At 41.2% G+C, this 18,168-nt stretch overlaps 1 protein-coding gene across 1 annotated transcript; it reads right to left on the bottom strand.

Moving 5' to 3' along the window:
• Nucleotides 1-5,447: 5,447 nt before the first annotated feature.
• Nucleotides 5,448-17,753, bottom strand: FKBP14 (FKBP prolyl isomerase 14). The gene is made up of 4 exons (XM_021538175.3): nucleotides 17,453-17,753; nucleotides 14,678-14,829; nucleotides 11,880-12,007; nucleotides 5,448-10,573 (listed from the first exon to the last, which is right to left on the bottom strand). Exons 1-4 carry the CDS (start codon nucleotides 17,659-17,661, stop codon nucleotides 10,415-10,417), a joined length of 648 nt encoding a protein of 215 aa, XP_021393850.1. The 5' UTR covers nucleotides 17,662-17,753; the 3' UTR covers nucleotides 5,448-10,414.
• Between the last annotated feature and the right edge of the window lie 415 nt (nucleotides 17,754-18,168).

Genomic DNA, 18,168 nt, shown 5'->3' with positions numbered 1-18,168 from the left:
AGGTGCAATTTAGAAATGGGTTGAGATTATATCCTATAACACACCACTTATATTACCTATATTATGCTCACTTAGATGACTAAGACTCTTCTCTAATTACACTGGAGATGATTATGGCTGAGTATAATCTACCTAAGAATTATTAGACTGTCTACAGAATGATTACATACTGTCAACACAGAAACCCTTGATGCTTCCTTTCTGTGTAAGCTGACATGAGCTGTGCAAAGCAGCAAGGATGAGTGGTTAGAGCACAGTACTGGGAATCAAGAGAGCCTGGGGTGTATGTTATTCTGCCATAAGCTTGCTGCTTGGCTCTGGATAAATCTTGTAGCCTCACAATAATTAAATTACCTCACACAAGAAATGGGGAGAACATTTATTCAGAGCTGCAGCTTTAAAGTCTTTGAATGGAGATTGCTGCGTAAACAGAAAATACAAAATTATAATAATTAGGACAAAGCCACAATGCTTATCTATTGATTATTTCCTTTTTTAAAACATAACAGCAGAATGTATGGATTTTATAAATGCTTTTTTCTCTTGTAAAGGGTTGGTTTCCAATGGGATGCAAAACCAAGGAGGAAGAGCAGAAAGGACACCTCTTTAGAAAAGAGAATTTCAAAGAATATTTCTTCCATGTTTTATATGTGAAAGGAAGATAACAAAAGGCAGACATTACAATATACAGCTTAAGTTACAGTGGGTTTTTGTTTTTCTTTAACCACCTCCTTAGTTGGAGATCAAAGCTAATTCAGCAGAACTAGTACCCCAAAATTATCAAGACACTGCAGCACCAGTCTTTGTTTCATCATTTCCAAAATACTTTCCCCTGCAAGTTCAAGTCATCAGACATGCAGACATACAACGGATGGGACTCATTTTCTCAATAAACTGTGTTTAGGAGTGAAGTTGACTTAATGTAGATGGTAGAAAATGCCATCTAAGTGTTGAAATTATATTAATAGGATGGAAATGGTAGATTTTGGTGGAAGGGTAGTACAGCCAAGAAAAGCTTTTCGTTGGTATTCATTTTTGTGATTTCAGGGCACCGTCTTAGTTGTGTTTTTTTCTGGTGGAACACTGATTTGGAGTACCTAAAAATCAGATGAACTCAGGTTGTTCAGAAGAAATGTACTTGATTGCTAAAGGCAATCTAAGTCTAAATCCAAAAAGGCATCCCACTAAACTTTAATGATTCCTCTTAGAGTGAATTACAGGGAAAAAAAGCTCCTTATATACAGAAGAGTAACATTGAAAATGCCTGTCAGACTCTAGATGATAGTTACATCATAGTCCAGTAAATTGAACTGATGTCATAGAATGAACCTAAAGAGCAAGAAGTATCAATGGTACTTGGGTGTTTTGGGGTATTTTTATATAGTCAGAAGTCTGGACCAGAGAATTGAGAGTAATTCTCCCACAGTAAAGGTGGCTTCCATCTATAACAAAGAAAAAGGATGGCAGGTGCTAGATTATGATGTAAAATAAAGATGTCACTTGCTGAGCTCTGTGAATGTTCAAAATGAAAAAGATAGGAGAAATCCTGGCTGCAGCCTCTTTATCCAATTATGCCATTGAAGTTTAATCTATGGAAATGTCTGCAGCTGTACATAAAATGTGACTGTAGGCACAACGGCAGGCTTAGATGCTGAGCTCTTACTCATGCACCACGGAAGGTGATTCATATCCCCATTACACAAGTGACAGAACAGAACACGACTCCTCAGTGTGACAGGGACAGAGTGCTGCAAGGACTCCAGGCATGCTGCAGTTACTCTCAGTGTCCAGAAACCTCTTAGGCACAGCAGCACTGACTCACACAGCCAAGCTGCTCCATTGCCCAGTCAAGTAGGTTGCCTACTTCTGGAGTAATTTTGTATCCAAAAAAAAAAAAAAAAAAACCCATCAGTCTCTGGCTTTGTTTTCATTAATTTTGTAGTTTTCCATATTTTAATTCACAGAAATCTGGGACAGAATATTTATGTTTGTAATTCTAAAGTGTATCACAAGACACACTTACTATTATTGGCTTTTTTAATGTATTAGAATGCCACTTTTAACAATAAGGCTAAAGCACTAGACAATAGCTAAAGACTCATAATAATAAATAGTCCAGGCAGGTGGACTCATCCTGAGAGGGTAAGGCAGTCATGACAATAAAGTAGCAGAAAATACAGAGGCAACAGCATTACTTTCTTATGCAATGAGCGTGTTTAATCTTCATCTACGCTTCATGGTTTTTGATGCTGCCTGTACAGAAATACTTGTGGCAGGCCAATGAACTGCAAAAAGCATCTCACTTTCCTCTGCAATAAATGTGCTACAGTAACTATGTTATTAAAATTATATTAAAAGTCAGGCATAGGCTTTTTATCCTCAGCTTAGCATTGTTCATCGAATTGCAGCAACGTGAACATCAGTACATAAAACAAAATACATTTTTGGTGTTACGCAGGTGGTACAGGAGTTCATTAAAGTGACTGCACACCTGCAGTAGTTTCATGTCTTATATTAGTGTGTCATGACTAAATAATCTTTGTGTGAATTGCTGCAAATTAAATCATAGCGCTTGGAGAAAAGATCGGACAGTAACACAAGGGACAGCAAATTCCGCTGTGTGATTTATCAGCCATCTGGTGCAGTGCAAATAGCACTCTTTCAGGGGAGGCTCTGGTTAGTAACCACAGCAACAGGTCTGCTGAGCTCTCCTAAAAGTTATGCATGTGTCAGCAACTTTTTCCCTCCTTCCATACACATCATTCACGGGGGACTGTGAGCAGTGGCATGTCTTTCCTGGGCTACAGATGTTTTTACTGCAGCACTTTCCAGGAGACTTAAAACTTTGAGAGTTTTGTTTTGTTTTTTTGTAACGTGCCTTCAAGAAGTTCTGACTCCAAAAACTCTCTCCATGATTAAGCCATTTTCCTTATTCATGGAAGGGGTAGATAACTGCAAGGTGGGAAGAGATCACTCATAACAGAAATATTCTAATTAAAATTAATAAAGTATTTTTGGATTCTGTACGTCCAAAAGGAGAGTAAAAATATGTTTTCTAAAATGTTCACAACTGAGTATCTCTGTTGTCTGTATCACAAAGTACAAGTGGAATAGTAGTTAACAACTACAACAGTAGTTAATAGATGGGCAAAATTACAAAGCTCACACTGAATTGTGCTGATTGCACAATATGTAGGTATTTTAACAGAGAAATGTAAATAATAAATTACCCAGGAGTTTTTAAATTTCCTCATATTTGCTGTGGCTATCAGCCAAGAAAAAGTGAATGGTATGGAGAGATATTCCCCTGCTTATCTTCTCTGCTATTCCCTGCCAGCCCAAGGGCCCTGGTGTTTTCTCCAAGCCTGCCTGTATCTTTACTGGTGTGAAGAAGTGGTGTGACAACACGAGCCTGGCTGGTGCCACTCCAGTCTGTCCTGAGGCTCTGACACATCCCACTGACAGCTGCCTGCTCAGGAAACAAAGTGTGAAGGTCCAAAGCCAGCAGAGGGTCTGGCAGAGCAGAACTGGTGTCCTAGAGCCCACCCCACACAGCCCCAGCAGTGCATGGGTGCAGTTTGTGGCTCTTTCAAAAGGTGCCCTGGTGAGCTGGGCTTGGCAGGAGCAGAATCTGGTACTTAAGGCATTGGAATGGCTGCCTCTGCTCCACAAGTGCTCCCACTGCAGTTGGTGCTCATTTGTCAGCTGCAAGATGAGCACCGCGTGGCTGGAAGCTTTGCTTCAGACTGTTTTGCGGTAGTGGAGTGTTGGATTGCATCAGAGTGTGTTGCAGACAGGTAGAAAAATTATAAAAGAAAGGTCTCATAAACTCAGGCCTGCTCTGTTAAATCAATAGCTAGCCTGTCTTTTCTTCCAAGTGCAGCTAGTACTTTGCAAGTTCCCACGCAAAAACAATCAGTATGATTAGTTGGTTAACGAAACAACCTATTATTGGGTAAAAAATAAGTGCACCTGCATAAACATTAGGTCTGTTCCATTAGAACCCACAAAAGAAAAATGCAAACGTCCTGAACCTTAGCACGTACACACAAATCACCTTCAGACCAATCAATGAAGATAGATGTTGCATTATAAATGAATGTTGATAGATGCCAATACCTGTTGCACATGACGTCTGTGAAAACGCTATAAAACAAGTGATGTGAGTAAAGATTTGGCATTTCCCACATAAAGAAAAGAAGTCAGCATGATTTATTTTGGTAAGAGTGCACTGCACAGCACTTTGTCCACGCAAACATGTGAAGCCCAGGTTTTTTTTAACCCAGCTGCTGGTAGTGACAACAGCAGTACAAACATGATGGCACATAAGGGCTGAGATACTGGTCGCAAAGGTAAATTCTCACTTTCTGTAAAAACAAAGGAAGACCACCAGTCTTGTCTCTCTTAAGTATTCTGTTAGTGTTGCTAATAGTAAAATCCAACGGGTCATGAATTTCTTTCAACTACAATTAGTCCATACCCAGAGATGGACACAGGTTCACCAAAACCATTTTGTACTGCATATATGGAATGAAAACCTATTCTCTAAAGAGATATCCCAGCAGATTAGAGAGACCAGAGGTAAACTATGCTATTCACTCCCAGAGGGAGAGCAGGCCAAACACACAGAAGAAATAGGTATTATCTAGTTCACTACTCAGGGAAAATGGCAGAAGAGGAAACATAACTGCTTTAAAGAAATTTTGATGGCAATAACATGAAAGAGGACAGAATTTATTTAATGCTTCCAGTCTGAATCCCAGATGAGGAATCAATTATCCTGCATCATTTAATCTCCTTATGCAGGTCATGACACAAACTAGAAATTAGAAGCATCGTGTCGAAAATGAAGAGCAGCTCTTAACGATAGTTAGCATCAGCCTCAGATTTTTTAGAAGAAAACATAGCTAGGATTTGGGGAGCTTTGAGAGTTGGCTCCACTGGATTTCTGCAGTCAGACCCTAATATTTAAAAGTGAATTCATCCTTATTAACTGAATGGAGATGCAAAGCTGTTGTAAGAAAAGAAAAGAAAAAAAAAAGTAAAAAGAAAAAAATATTAACCCTTTGGACAAACTCAAGCCTACAAGGAATATGACCTTCAGAAAATTTGCAAAAAAATTATTTACCTGCTGTGTTTCAAACTATCCTCTGTCATAGCAATTTTCTCAGATAAACCAAGCTCCTACTTTTTTTACTTGATTCAACAGAAATACCATATGTTCTCTGACCAGGTATGACCCCTAGCTAAGCCAACTTTTTTTTGGAACAAAAATTCCCAGGAGGAAGAAATGTGATACAGTAGGAGCCTCCATCTGAATCCCCTCCAGGATGGAAGAGATGATAACCAAGTTCTTGCCCCTATACAGCCTCCCACTGAGATTGTCAATTATATTTCTTGTGTGAAACTGTTGACATAATCAAGCACAGGCATGCAAACAGAAGCAGTACAGCTAAAGAAAGATCTTTATTTTGTCAGAGTTGTTTTTCCTATGAACCAGGAGAAAACTAGGACACAGAATGTAAGCATTACGATTAACTTTCAAGAGGAGCTAAAATTATCCAGGATTATACAAATATAAGCAGTTTTGATTTATTTCCTGTTACCAAAAACAATTCAGCATTGAAGACAAATTAAGAGGTTTGGGGTAGTCTGTTTTGGGCTGTGTTTTAGGGGTTTTTGCAAAAACTCTATGATGATGCCAATGTATTTTCAAGACATAAACTCAATATACCTATTCTGAAAACTCTTTAACAAACCTTGGAAGTGTGAATTTAAATTTTGCCTTAAACTCCATACAGGAACTACCCAAAGCAGTAGTTTCTAATCAAAATCAAAACAGGAACTAGCCTCATTACTTGGAGTCCCTACACCAGTGGCTGCCAGTGCTCTTTCTTCCAAGTAACCAGATACCAAAGGATCTAGGGAAGGAAATCTTTTTGTATTTCTCACTTCACTCTACAAAATTCCATTCTCTCTGACATTTTCCCTAGCTTGTGTCTTTTCCCAGATGCCCTAAAGCAGTGAACTTTCTCAATCCTGCTGGTACTCACCTGTATGAAATCAAGTATGTATCACTTTCATTCAAGATATCATGAAGAAGAAATTATGGCAACAATTTCTTCAATATGTACTTAACGCTGCAATTTTATGACTCTCTAACATATTGTACTCACCAAAACACACTCTGTGCTTGGGATGTTCCTGGCAGCACAAGGACGTGCCCTACAGAGGGATCTGGACAGCCTAGATGAATGGGCTGAGTCCAACTGAACTGTTCAACCCCCAAGGGCTGGGTCACATCATCCCCAGGCAGTGCTACAGGCTGGGGCAGAGTGCTGGAAAGCACTGAGAAAGGACCTGGGGTGTGGTCTACAGCAGCTGAACATGAGCCAGGAGTGAGTCCAGGTAGCCAAACAGGCCAACTGCAGCCTGGCTTGGATCAGCAGCAGTGTGGCCAGCAGGACCAGGGCAATGATTGTCCTCCTGTACTCAGCCCTGGTGAGCTGCATCTCAAACCCTGTGCTCAGTTTTGGGCCTCTCACTAGAAGACATTGAAGTGCTGCAGTGCATCCAGAAAAGGGAATGAAGCTGCTCAAGGATCTGGACCACAAGTCTGACCAGGAGTGGCTGAGGGAGTTGGGAGTGTTTAGCCCAGAGAAAAGGAGGCTGAGGGGGGAAAACCTTTTCACTCTCTATAGCTGCCTGACAAGACGTTATGAGCGAGGTGAGGGTAGAACTTTTCTCCCAAGGAACAAGGCACAGGACAAAACAAAACATCCTCAAGTTGTACCAGGGGAGGTTTAGTTTGGATGTTAGGAAAAATTTCTTCATGTAAAGGGTTGTCAAGCATTGGGAGAGGTCACCCAGGAATGTGGTAGAGGAACCATTGAAACACCTGCAGGTATTCAAAAGACATGTAGATGTGGCACTCAGACATGATTGAGTGGTGGACTTGGCAGTACTGGGTTAACGGTTGGATTGGATGATCTTAGGGTCTTTTTCAAAATAAATGATTCTATAATTCTATGACATAAGTTACTGAAAAGATTTAAGACAAAATAAAGTGATTCATTCTGTTTGCCTTGTCAGTTTATCTCAAAAAAAAAAAAGAAAAATTTAAAAAACATTTCAGACTAAAGTAGCATTCCTGAAGCTTTGCCAAAAGCTTTCTTGTATCATTGCATTGCATATCAAAAATTTCCAAATAAAATGTGCTCTGAAGCCTGCTTCTGTACCTACAGAAGGCAGCAACTCCCACTGTAATTGTTAGGTACTGACTGTGAATGACAGACTGCAGTTCTAAAAAACATCACCATATATTTTCCCAAATAACCACAAACCAACAAGAAATATTTGAAGAAGGCTATAGGATGCAGAAGGAAAGTGCTCTGTTTTGAGCCCTTTCCACTTTTTCAAGTGCCATGTTTTAGAGATATGCAGAGTGAGGGTTTGTTTCTTCAGGGGAAATACACCTCACACTTCATGCACAAGCCAGCCAAAATGTTACTGCCACTGAAGTTCCAGTATTCCTCCCCACTTTGGGGGACAGGCAGCTGCCTAGCTCTGGTGTTATTGGCTGGCTCCTGCTGGCACAGCAGCAGTTTGCCCTGTGGATTAACAAGCAAATGCAATCGAGGTTAAACCAGGCAGTGCTATTTCTACCTAAGAAAGCCTTTCATCTTCACAGGAGGACTTTTTACGGTGGCAAATGATAATCAAGTTGAAGTGACTTCTCAAATCTGCTGCTGATTCTGCACTTAAAAAAAAACATTTTCAGTTCAATTTCAGAATTTAACATAGCTCTCAAGAAAATTACTAAGAAAAACCATACTCTCATTTGGCACAAACCTATACACAACACCAAATAAGGCATCTTGGTCTTGCAGCTTTAACATTCTGCTGGCATTAACAAATATATGCTCACTGAAAGATATTTTAATGAAATGCTTTAGAAATCCACGCAGAAGATTATGCCTATGTACATTTCACAGCATTCACTGACTATAAACTCCTATTTAATACAAAAGAAACCACTGGCCCTTACTGGAGTCACATATTGGCACCCCATTATTTAATCTTAATTTTTAATGTATTAGGTCAGTAACATGGGTAAATTCTATTCCATGCTTTTATGCTTTCATTCCAGAGCTAGATGTTTTGAGAACATGCGAAACACTGTAAACAATGATCTAAAGCCCTCTCACACCCAATTGAAAGTCTCAGTTCTGCTCTTCCCAGCAGGACACTCACACACAGAGTATTTCCCCTTCGGTTGGTTGGGTACCTGCCAGTCCCCACATCTGGGCAAAACTAGCTTAAAGATCAACTTCATATCCTGTTATCCTCCCTTGGCCTAGGCTAGACCCTTGGTCTAGGTTCCCCACAAAGTCAACAGAGGAAGACTCTATTTAGTAAGGCAGCTATCTCAATACAAGACAAACACATGTGCAGTGAACTGCCCCCAGCTGCCCAGTGCTCCAGTGACTGTAGGGGAAATCAAAACGACCAGCACAGAACATGCTACCAGCCTTGGGCAAACTAAAGTCAGGCAAGCTTGATTTTTTGTAAATGATGAGTAAAAAAAAATCAATATGCAAAACCATGACTAGTAAGAACAGCTAAATAGGTAATGACTATTCATGATTTCTTCACAGTAAAAAAAATAAGGGCAGGAAATGAGCCTAAAACAGAAGGGAAACACTTTCCTACACTATTTTACTGAAACTCATAGCCATAGAAGTGAAAGTTTTATTAGGTTGAAGAAAAGCAGATGGCAATCACTGAGGAAGAAGACCTAAGATTACTAAAAACAAAATACATGGTTGCAATTTCCTGTCACTTAGAACATCACCCACAAAATGTCAGATGCAGGAAGAAAACCAAAACAGAACAGCCCAGCACTGCATACCCTCACTTACAACTTTTCTTTTACCCTGGTTGTCACTATTGACAGGCCTCTCTACATGCTCCTCTGCAGCTGAGCTCAGTTCGAAGCAGTCCCCTAATCCTCAGTTGCAACACTAGATGGCAGGGAAACATCTAACACACCTACAGCACTGAGAGCCTTGAAAGCAGCTCATGATAGTTAAGGGTTAGTGCAATGCAGCAATCTCACTTTCATTGCTTTGCATCCTTACATAGCTTTGGGCAACCATTTTCAAGTACAATGCTGTTTTCATAGACCCATAGGTTAGTGATGTCAGGATAAATTCTGTACCCGAGACACCCTCCCCTCTCATTTAAGAAAACACTGGCAATTGCAAAATATTCCTTCTCCAAAAAGTTTTTTGAACTCCAATTTTGTGCTTGAAATCCTAATGCTCTCCACCTCTGTTTAGACACAGCACTATAACACTTACCTCAAACCTCTTTTTTTCTAAAAATTCACTTTTTCATTTAAAATTCATATCACTTGTGTGCTACTAGTGAAAAAATGCTGCAAAGCAGGGGGCAAGGAAACAAGTTCTGCAACTCACACAGCTGCAAAGCTGATAAGCCCATGGAAACTGGTCTTCAGACCATACTGATCCTCCCTCAGTACACTCGTTCTCTTCTGCAAAAAGGAAAAACTTCAGACTTGTAAGATTCTGCTTAAGATCCCCCCTCAAACTGTGAGAGAAAGGTATGAGCTTTTTTGGTGAATGCCAAGTCTGAGTTTCAAAACAAATGTGTGTGTACATTTAAAAGACACCACCTCTACACTGCAGCACAACTTGCTGCTTTCCAAATTACAGATGTTTCCTAGAACTGCTGGCAGTAGAAGTGAAAGTCTGACATTCAACTCCTGCTTTGTTCACAAAATTTAAGGAAAAATGCAGACAATTATTGGCACGGGTGGTAACACTCTCCCTTTAGAAAGGCAAAATCAGCACATGATAATCATTCTTCTCATTCAGCTTTGTGTCAGTTTCTCAGCCATATAAACTGATGCGTTCTACTACATCTTTTAAAAAACTGCAGGAAAAAAACCCAAGGTCAGTAAACTGCTTTTTAAGCAGTGACACTCAAGAAGGAAGGTCAAGTAATTCAGCCACAGAATACAAATAATACATAAGGTAGCTGCTCAAAATGATATTGGCACACAAATCACAGAAAGTCACTGAACTGCATTTTGATTTTCATAATGAATGATAAATGGAAAGTTTGTTTCACTTCTGAAAAATAATTTAATACAAAATTTTGAAAACACTGATGTGCAAGTCTTTGCTGTATAAGAGGAGGTACATTTTCACATTTTAAAATAGTTTAAAACATTTGTACATAATAACAGAAATTCTCTTTTATATAAACAAAGTGTTTCTTTGCCAACAGCAATTGTCAATTCTGAAACACAGAACTAAGATGACACGAGAACCAGACAATCTAAGTCACCGCTATTTGTGTCAAAAAAAATTATGCCACCCTTTTCTTTCTACAGCTCATCGTGCTTGTATGTGAATTCCCTTGCAGATATAAACCCATCACTGTCTTCATCCTCTTTATCAAATATGTCTTCAACCAAAGCATCATGCTGGGTGTCATTTACCACTGCTCCATGCTTTTCAAATTCTTTCTTCAAGTAAATTTTCACCTGTTGGACAAAAGGTGAGAGTGAACATTTTCAGACTTAAGAGTTTCTGCAGCATAACAGAGGGACACTATGCTCAGGATAGTGGTATTAGATAACAGATACCTCCCCTCCTATGCCACTGCCAGAATAATACTTGTCTAATTGATTCTGCAGTCTCTTTGAATGAAGGGTCTTTAGAAGTGTCAGTAACACTAGTAAAGCTGTTGCCATACCTTTATGGTATCTGACTCTCAAAAATGAGTCAGGACAACCTGTCTTCTGATGTCTATACAGTAAAGTAAAAATAGCTGGGCAGAAGTTATTAGCTACCAACTGGTCAAATAGCTTTTCCACATTCTAGCACCCTGACAACCCAATACATGTAAACAGCCACCCCAGATGTATATAGAAATCTGTCTACAATCTCAGTGTTTGCTGCTCCAATGGGAAGTGCATTAAAAATTTTCCAGATATCTCAAAATTTTTATGGATGAAGACCCAAGGCAGGTTTTAAACAGACCACTGGAACACTTACTTACATTAAGCTAGATAGTAATAGTAAGCAGTGTTTTCAACAACATCAGATTGTTTTTAATATGGTTTTAAGGTTTTGCTATGGAGATCCCAAGTATTCTGAATCGCCTTCTACAAAAATAACAATACCAACCTACTCATCTATTAAACAGATACCACTTGTATAAGAACTGCAGGCCATGTTTCAGGTCTGTTTTAATCACTTCAAACTCTGGGAGTTGTTAGGGTTATTGCTTACATTCCTAATATGCAGACATTACACACACTGACACTGTCTGATGCAGAGTACAAATGATTAATTAGCCTTCTGAGTCTGGTAAACTGGTACCAGACCCAAATCAAAAAGAACTCAGTGTTTACACTAGCTTCCCATGGATCAGTTTTGCTAAAAAAGCAGAAGTTTGAAAATGAGAGGCAAACAGATGGTGAATATTTCTGACTATGTCCTTCACAGAGTGAATGCTATGAAGCAGGATTGCTCTACAGTGCAAATTCCATGAAGTAGTATTGCCCTACAGTAGAAGAAGTCCCAGTTTATTAATAAACCAGCAATTCAATCTAAAAAGCCCTGAAGTCTGTTTTTATTTCTAAGATGTTTTACTTTATCCAAGTCTTCAATAAGCATGCAGAACATGAGTCACATGTCTATCCTCAGCTTACCAAGGCTCCTTTTGAACCGCCAGTCCAGAATTTTCACTAGGATGCATGGCTAGAGCAGTGCAGCATAGATGTGCATTCTTTTCCACTCTCCCACCCTGTTAGATTTGCTCATAGAGAAGGATAACCCACTCACCTCTTGCTTGGATAGTTTCCAGTCATCATTAAGATCCATCTCTTGGAATGACTCATGAGATCTTGGTCCATTTCTAATTTCTAGAAGGTCAATGTTGAAAATCAATGTGCTCTCAGGTGGAATTTTTCCTGCCCAAAATGGAGAAAAGTTAAAACCAATTATATATTCAATGCCTCACAGAAGTCATGTGTGTCAGAGCAATGTTCCAGCAAACCTAGTCATTTCAAAGGATCCTGCAGTTTGAACTAGTAAGGATAAGCATCGTTAAAAGTGATGACCACAACCATCTCAACCTGTAGCCTGGACTCTTGAGCAGCCCCTACAGCATAAATGCAACTTTAGATGCAACTAATTTTGTTGGTGTTGATGCAAGCTCTTATTCAGCAATTACCATCACAAGTTTATCAAATAATGTTCTTGAATCTTTCTTCTTTCACGGCCAGAGCCAGATAAACAGTAAAACAGTAAAGGAGACTGTACAGTCAGATAGGCTACAGCCAAGACTAATGTACAGGGCAGCAGGAAGGGAGAATTTAGTCCTCCAGATGTCCCATCAGTCCCCAAACTCCTCTCTACTGCCAGCTGATACCTTGTATCTGCTGTTTTGCCACTGGAAAAACTCTTGCAGAGAAAGTAGGATGATGTTTGTTTCCCACAGCAGTCTCTGGACTCAGGGCACAAAGCACTGAGCTATTTCCAAACACACAGCAGAAACTGAGTACCCAACCCTGATCACAAGGCATGTGTTACTACAGCATCATTTTTTGATGTAGGTGAACAGATTAGTAACTTCCTAGTAGTGCTACAGAGCACTCCCCCATGCCACCACACCTCAAGGATTTCAGTTTATCAGGCACTGGCTTTGACAGAGATGTGATATGCCCTCATGCTGATGGCTGAAGCTACTGTCAAAGACCTTTTAGCACATCACTCTGCTCCTTTATATATAGGGAGAGATTGAATAGGAACAAACATATCTCTATATTGGACGGCAGCACCCCAAAAAGTATTTCTGTGCCTTGAGAAGAGAGGGAAAAATAATCCGCATCTACCACATTGGAACTATGGTGTTAAATACACCCTGAGCTGCAGCAACAAACAGGCTTATAGATTTCTGGGACCAATAAATGTGCAGAATCTTCTGGAAATACAGGGCACAGTGTCCGGTTTAGGGTTTGGAACATAGGTGATTTCTTTGAGTCTTACAGAAAAAGGCATCTGACTCAAATGATGAGTCAGGCAGCAACCGAGGTGGGAACCTAGTGAAATTATGTGCATTTGAAGAAAATTAAATAATTCTGTCTTCAAGTGCATCACTTGAAAACAGCAACATAATTATGCTCAAATACTTCAAAGTCTTCCTAAAGCAGGTAATTTCATACAGTAGTTAGCAGTGTTTAACCTTCTTGCACTAAACACAGAGGTGAGGGTTGCAAGTCTTTGAAGAATAATTATAGTGCTTTACATATTAATCAAACAATTAGGCCTGTGATGACTGCATGAGCACTGCAGCATTTCACATCTTTCTGTGGAAAAATTTACAGCTAAGCGCTGCATAAAGACAATTAAATGAGGACCACAAGGTTCCTGTTCTCTAACTAGAAACATGATTACTTCTAATACTGCATCTCGAACCCTAAGCCACTGCTTCTAGAAAAATATGTGTTAAACAAGTACATTTAATAAAGGAGGGTATGAAGTCTGCTGTAGGTATGAATACTAACTGGCATGAGGTAATATGGAGTCCTAAGCCTGTGTGCAGCCCTACTTGCCAGAAGACACAGACATGCATACAGTCCTCATTCCCAAAACAGTCTCACAGTGATGGGAGAGAACATCAGCAGGATGGACTGTATGTTCCTAGATATTTATCCTTTCTGCTTTGGAACCTTGCACTATCCTAGGTCATTTGTTGCAACTCTTGTCATGACATAAATATTCATAATAATTTCTCAAAAAAAAAGTTAACTAAAAAAAAATCCCATAAAGCAGAAATAGAACCATTCAAGCTGTTACTCACATAACTGCCTATTCCAAATCTAGCCCTCCTGTTAAAAGGAATCTGGAAATATTTGAAAGGAAAAACCTCAAACACCCTCAGCAGTAGACAGGTTGAGATGTTTCTATCTGCACAGCAGTCAGTGCATTTTCAGTAGGTGACAATGTGACTGCCCATGCATATCTTACTGTGGATAACAGGGACCACTGCCCAAACTGAAAATAGCTGAAAGAGGAAAAGAATTAATGTCCCTATATGGAGAAATAAACAGTATCATCTGTATCATCTAAGAACTGGTTGGGCAGCAGTACAGGGAATTTCTTAGGGCTCTAAAAGAAACCTGAAAGCAAGAATGAGTCTTGCACATGCACATTCATTATTACCACAAAAACAGATCCAACAGCCAAAAAGCCAACTGTTACCTAAGCAACCACCTCCACTTGACTGTAAAAGAAGGAAGAAAAAAACAAACTAAAAAAAAAAAAAAAGGAAAGAGAAAGGAGGGCACTGTTGAGTACACAGCACTAACAGAAAAAGACACTTAGAACATACAGCACAGCAGCTACCATCAGTTTCTGGCTTTTTTTTTTTTTTTTCTGCATTCACAACATAGCCATTTAATGGATATTACTGCTGGAAACAAATTTATGAGAAACAGCACTTGACTCCCTCAATTTTTCTTCTTTAACGGACTCAACCTGGAAAGCTTGAAAGCTTGCTAACCTCTTAGGCCAAGCATAACAGTAAAATATAGAGATTAGAAACAATTAGAGCAAGGGTAGTGCTTCACATGTTTTACCTTTCCCTTCTTTTCCATAAGCAAGGGCTGGCGGAATAGTCAGCTTCCGTTTCTCTCCCACACACATGTCCTTCAACCCTCTGTCCCAGCCTTTGAGAGCTTCCCGTATGCCAAGTGTAAACCACATCGGTTGACCATTGTTATGCTTGTGACTGGAAAAGAAAGGAATAAAACACTTCATATTTAAACATCAAGTTCCACAAAGGGCCAATGGAATATGCTCATAATGTAGAGAAGTAGTTAAAAGCACAGCACCACTCCACACCTTGACACCTTAAATGAAAGACCTACACTTTCAAAGTCTTTAAAACTTATGCTTTGCATGACAAGCTTCCTTGGGAAGTGGAAAGAAGTAAAACAACATTTACCTTGTGTGTTTATGACAACACTAACCAAGCCAAATCTTCACTTCCCTGACCACCTACTTCCACTTGGAAACTGATCAGACTAGAAGTGCATTTTTCTTACAAATCTACAGTCAAGGCCATCTTGAATTGCAAATCACAGATCAGCATGGTCATCCTAGCAATATACATTTCAACGTGCTTAGAAGAATCAGCCTCATCTCTTTCAAAAGAAGCCATTGAGGGGAAAAAACTAACAAAACAACTACATAACAATCTAGACAAAACTAGAAACAAATGCATGCAAAACATTCGACTTTAGATTTGGGAGACCTTTTCTGATTTAACCAGATGGTACAACCCGGACTACTTTCACTCCACTTACAGACAAGGAATTTGAAAGATCTATTTACTAGTCATGCACGAGAGGTGTTTAGGAAGAAAACAGAACACTTACAGAAGTTAGTCAGCAGCAAAAACTTTATAGTGTGTCACTAGAAGTCCTTTTAAAGAGGCAGGTTAACTACAAGAGAAAATTAGTGAGATTTTAGTTGAATCATCTGCAAGAGCATAAACATGCAAAACTGTCTTTTTTCTTTTTCTTTTTTTTAATATACAAAAATAGCCTTCAGGCACCCTGCAGAGATTCAAGTATTTTGCTGTCTACCACTATTAACACTTCGTTGATGTTTTACAGGACATCCAGCATTAGCAAGTCGTTGCAGGCTCTTAGCAGACTCCCTCGAATTTCTGTCTCTTCCTCCTATTTGCATTTCCGTGACTCTGGTATGTTGACTTGTCTGGTCGGGGGCAGGTAAAGAATAATGAAAAGCTCAGATTGTGCTGCCTCTAGAGGAGGGACACATGTAACTTTTTTTTTTTTTAAACTAATAGTTTGCTTTAGAAACCAAATAGAAATTTATGCATAGAACAAGACCTATTAAACCGTTGAGATCAAATACCAAAACCTGCACCTAAATCATGGAATCACAGAATGGTTTGGATTGGAAGGGACCTTAAAGACCATCCAATTCCAATCCCCCTGTGCCATGAGCAGGGATATCTTCAATTAGACCAGGCTCTCAGAGCCCCATCCAAGCTGGCCTTGAACACCTCCAGGAATGGGCTGTCAACAACTTCCCTGGGCAACCTGTTCCAGTGTCTCACCATCCTCAGAGTAAAAAAATTTATTTTTAATAAACCAATCTAAATCTGCTCTATGTTTGAAGCAGATCCCCCTTGTTCTGTCACTACATGCCCTTGCAAACAGTCTCTCTCCATCTTTCTTCAGGTAGTGGAAAGACACAATTAGGTCACCTCAAAACCTCTTATTTTCCAGACTGAACAATGCCAGTTCTCTCAGCCATCCCACACAGGATAGGTGCTCCATGCATAAAATCTTTTAAAAATGCTACATGGCTCTACTTCCTACAGACTGACCAAAAAACAAATGCTGTGTAAGATTTATTTTATAACCTTGGGATAGGAGGTTGGCCTTACTGTTGGTGTTCATTTTGTATAGCATTTTGAGACACTGCTTCACACCAAACTTTCTGAGAACAGTGGCAGTGGGAGGGGCCCCAATGCCAAGTTTATGCAGTGCTATTTAAGCTCTTTTATCCCAAAACAAATAAGGCATTCATGCATTGCTTTTGTTTCTTTGCAAACAAGTAAACACGAGTTTTGGGAGTTTGGGGATGGAGGAGTAAAAATCCAACCAACCAAAAAAACCACTTGCCCCTGACAAAATGCTCCTCACAGAGCTATTTGCAGATGGACTGTGGTCCCCTGTGAGAGGTCTGGACTCAGGAAAGCACGACCAGAATAGATCATCTATAATAAAATAAAAAAATAAATAAATAAACACACATAAAGGAGCGAGTCCAGAGAAGGTGCACCAAGATTGTTGGAGGGATGGAGCAGCACCTCTCCTATGAGGAAAGGCTGAAAGAACTGGGATTGTTCAGTTTGGTATAAAGAAAGTTCCAGGGTGACCTAATTGCACCCAGTACCTCAAAGGAGCCTACAAGAAAGATGACGACAATTTAAAAGGGCATGTAGTAACAGGACAAGGAGTGATGGCTTTAAACTGAGAGTAGGCTCAGACCAGATATTAGAAAGAAGTTCTTTACTGTGAGGATGGTAAGCCACGAGAAGAGGCTGTCCAGGGAAGTTGTTGATAACCCATTCCTGGAGGTGTTCAAGGCCCGGCTGGATGCGGCTCTGAGCAACCTGGGCAGCGTTCAAAGGCGCGTCGGGTGCGGCTGCTGAGCAACTTTATCCAGTCAAAGTGTCAAGGAATCTTTAATGTCACTTCCAAGCCAAGGCATGCTATGATTATATATATATACATATATATATATACACACGTGTATTTCCCCACTCAAGCTCAGCCAGCAGCTCGCTCGGAGAAGACGCGCCGCTCACTTACGTCGAGTGAAACATGGAGCCGTCCCTCTCCAAGTAGCCCTCGTAGTGCACCAGCATCATGTCCCCCCACTTGGTCCTCCTGTGGCAGAGGAAAGGCTTGTGCAGCACCTCCACCTTCACGTCGGCCGCGGGGGGGATCAGCGCCGCGCCCGCGCAGCCCAGCGCCGCGCACAGCAGGGCGGAGCACAGCAGCAGCAGCGCCGCCGCCATCGCCGCCGCCTCGCTCCCCTCACGGTGCCGCCATCCCGCGCCCGCCCGGCCCGTCCGACGTGGCAGCGGCGCGCACCGCCGCCAGCCCCGGCTCCCGACGGCCCGGCACCGGCACCGCGCTCGCTGATTGGCTCGGCGCAGGGCGAGCTCAGGAGGAGCGGCCGTCCATTGGTGCGCGCCCCTGTCCGTCCCTCAGCCCATCCAATCGGCAGGCCCGAGCGGCGAGAGGGGGTGGGCGGGCCGGGCGCTCCGGGAGCGCCGGCGAGCAGGGCAGCCCAGCGGAGTGCGCGCACAATGGAGCCAGCCGCTGCCGGCCGTTGATTGGGCGGCGGCCGCAGCGAGGGCGCGTTCCGATTGGCCGCGAGAGGCCACCTGCGCTGGGCATTCCGCGCCTGGCCCCCTGGCCCGCCTCTCACTCCCGCCTGTCACGCGGGCGGCGATTCACAGCGCGGGTTGCGGTGACGTAGCGCTGCGAGGCCGTGCCGCGAGTGCGCGGCTGCGGCGCTC

This window comes from Lonchura striata, chromosome 1 (assembly GCF_046129695.1).
Source record: "Lonchura striata isolate bLonStr1 chromosome 1, bLonStr1.mat, whole genome shotgun sequence".
Taxonomy (NCBI): domain Eukaryota; kingdom Metazoa; phylum Chordata; class Aves; order Passeriformes; family Estrildidae; genus Lonchura; species Lonchura striata.
Note: the sequence above shows the minus strand (reverse complement) of the source record. Positions and strands in the feature narration are given on the sequence as shown.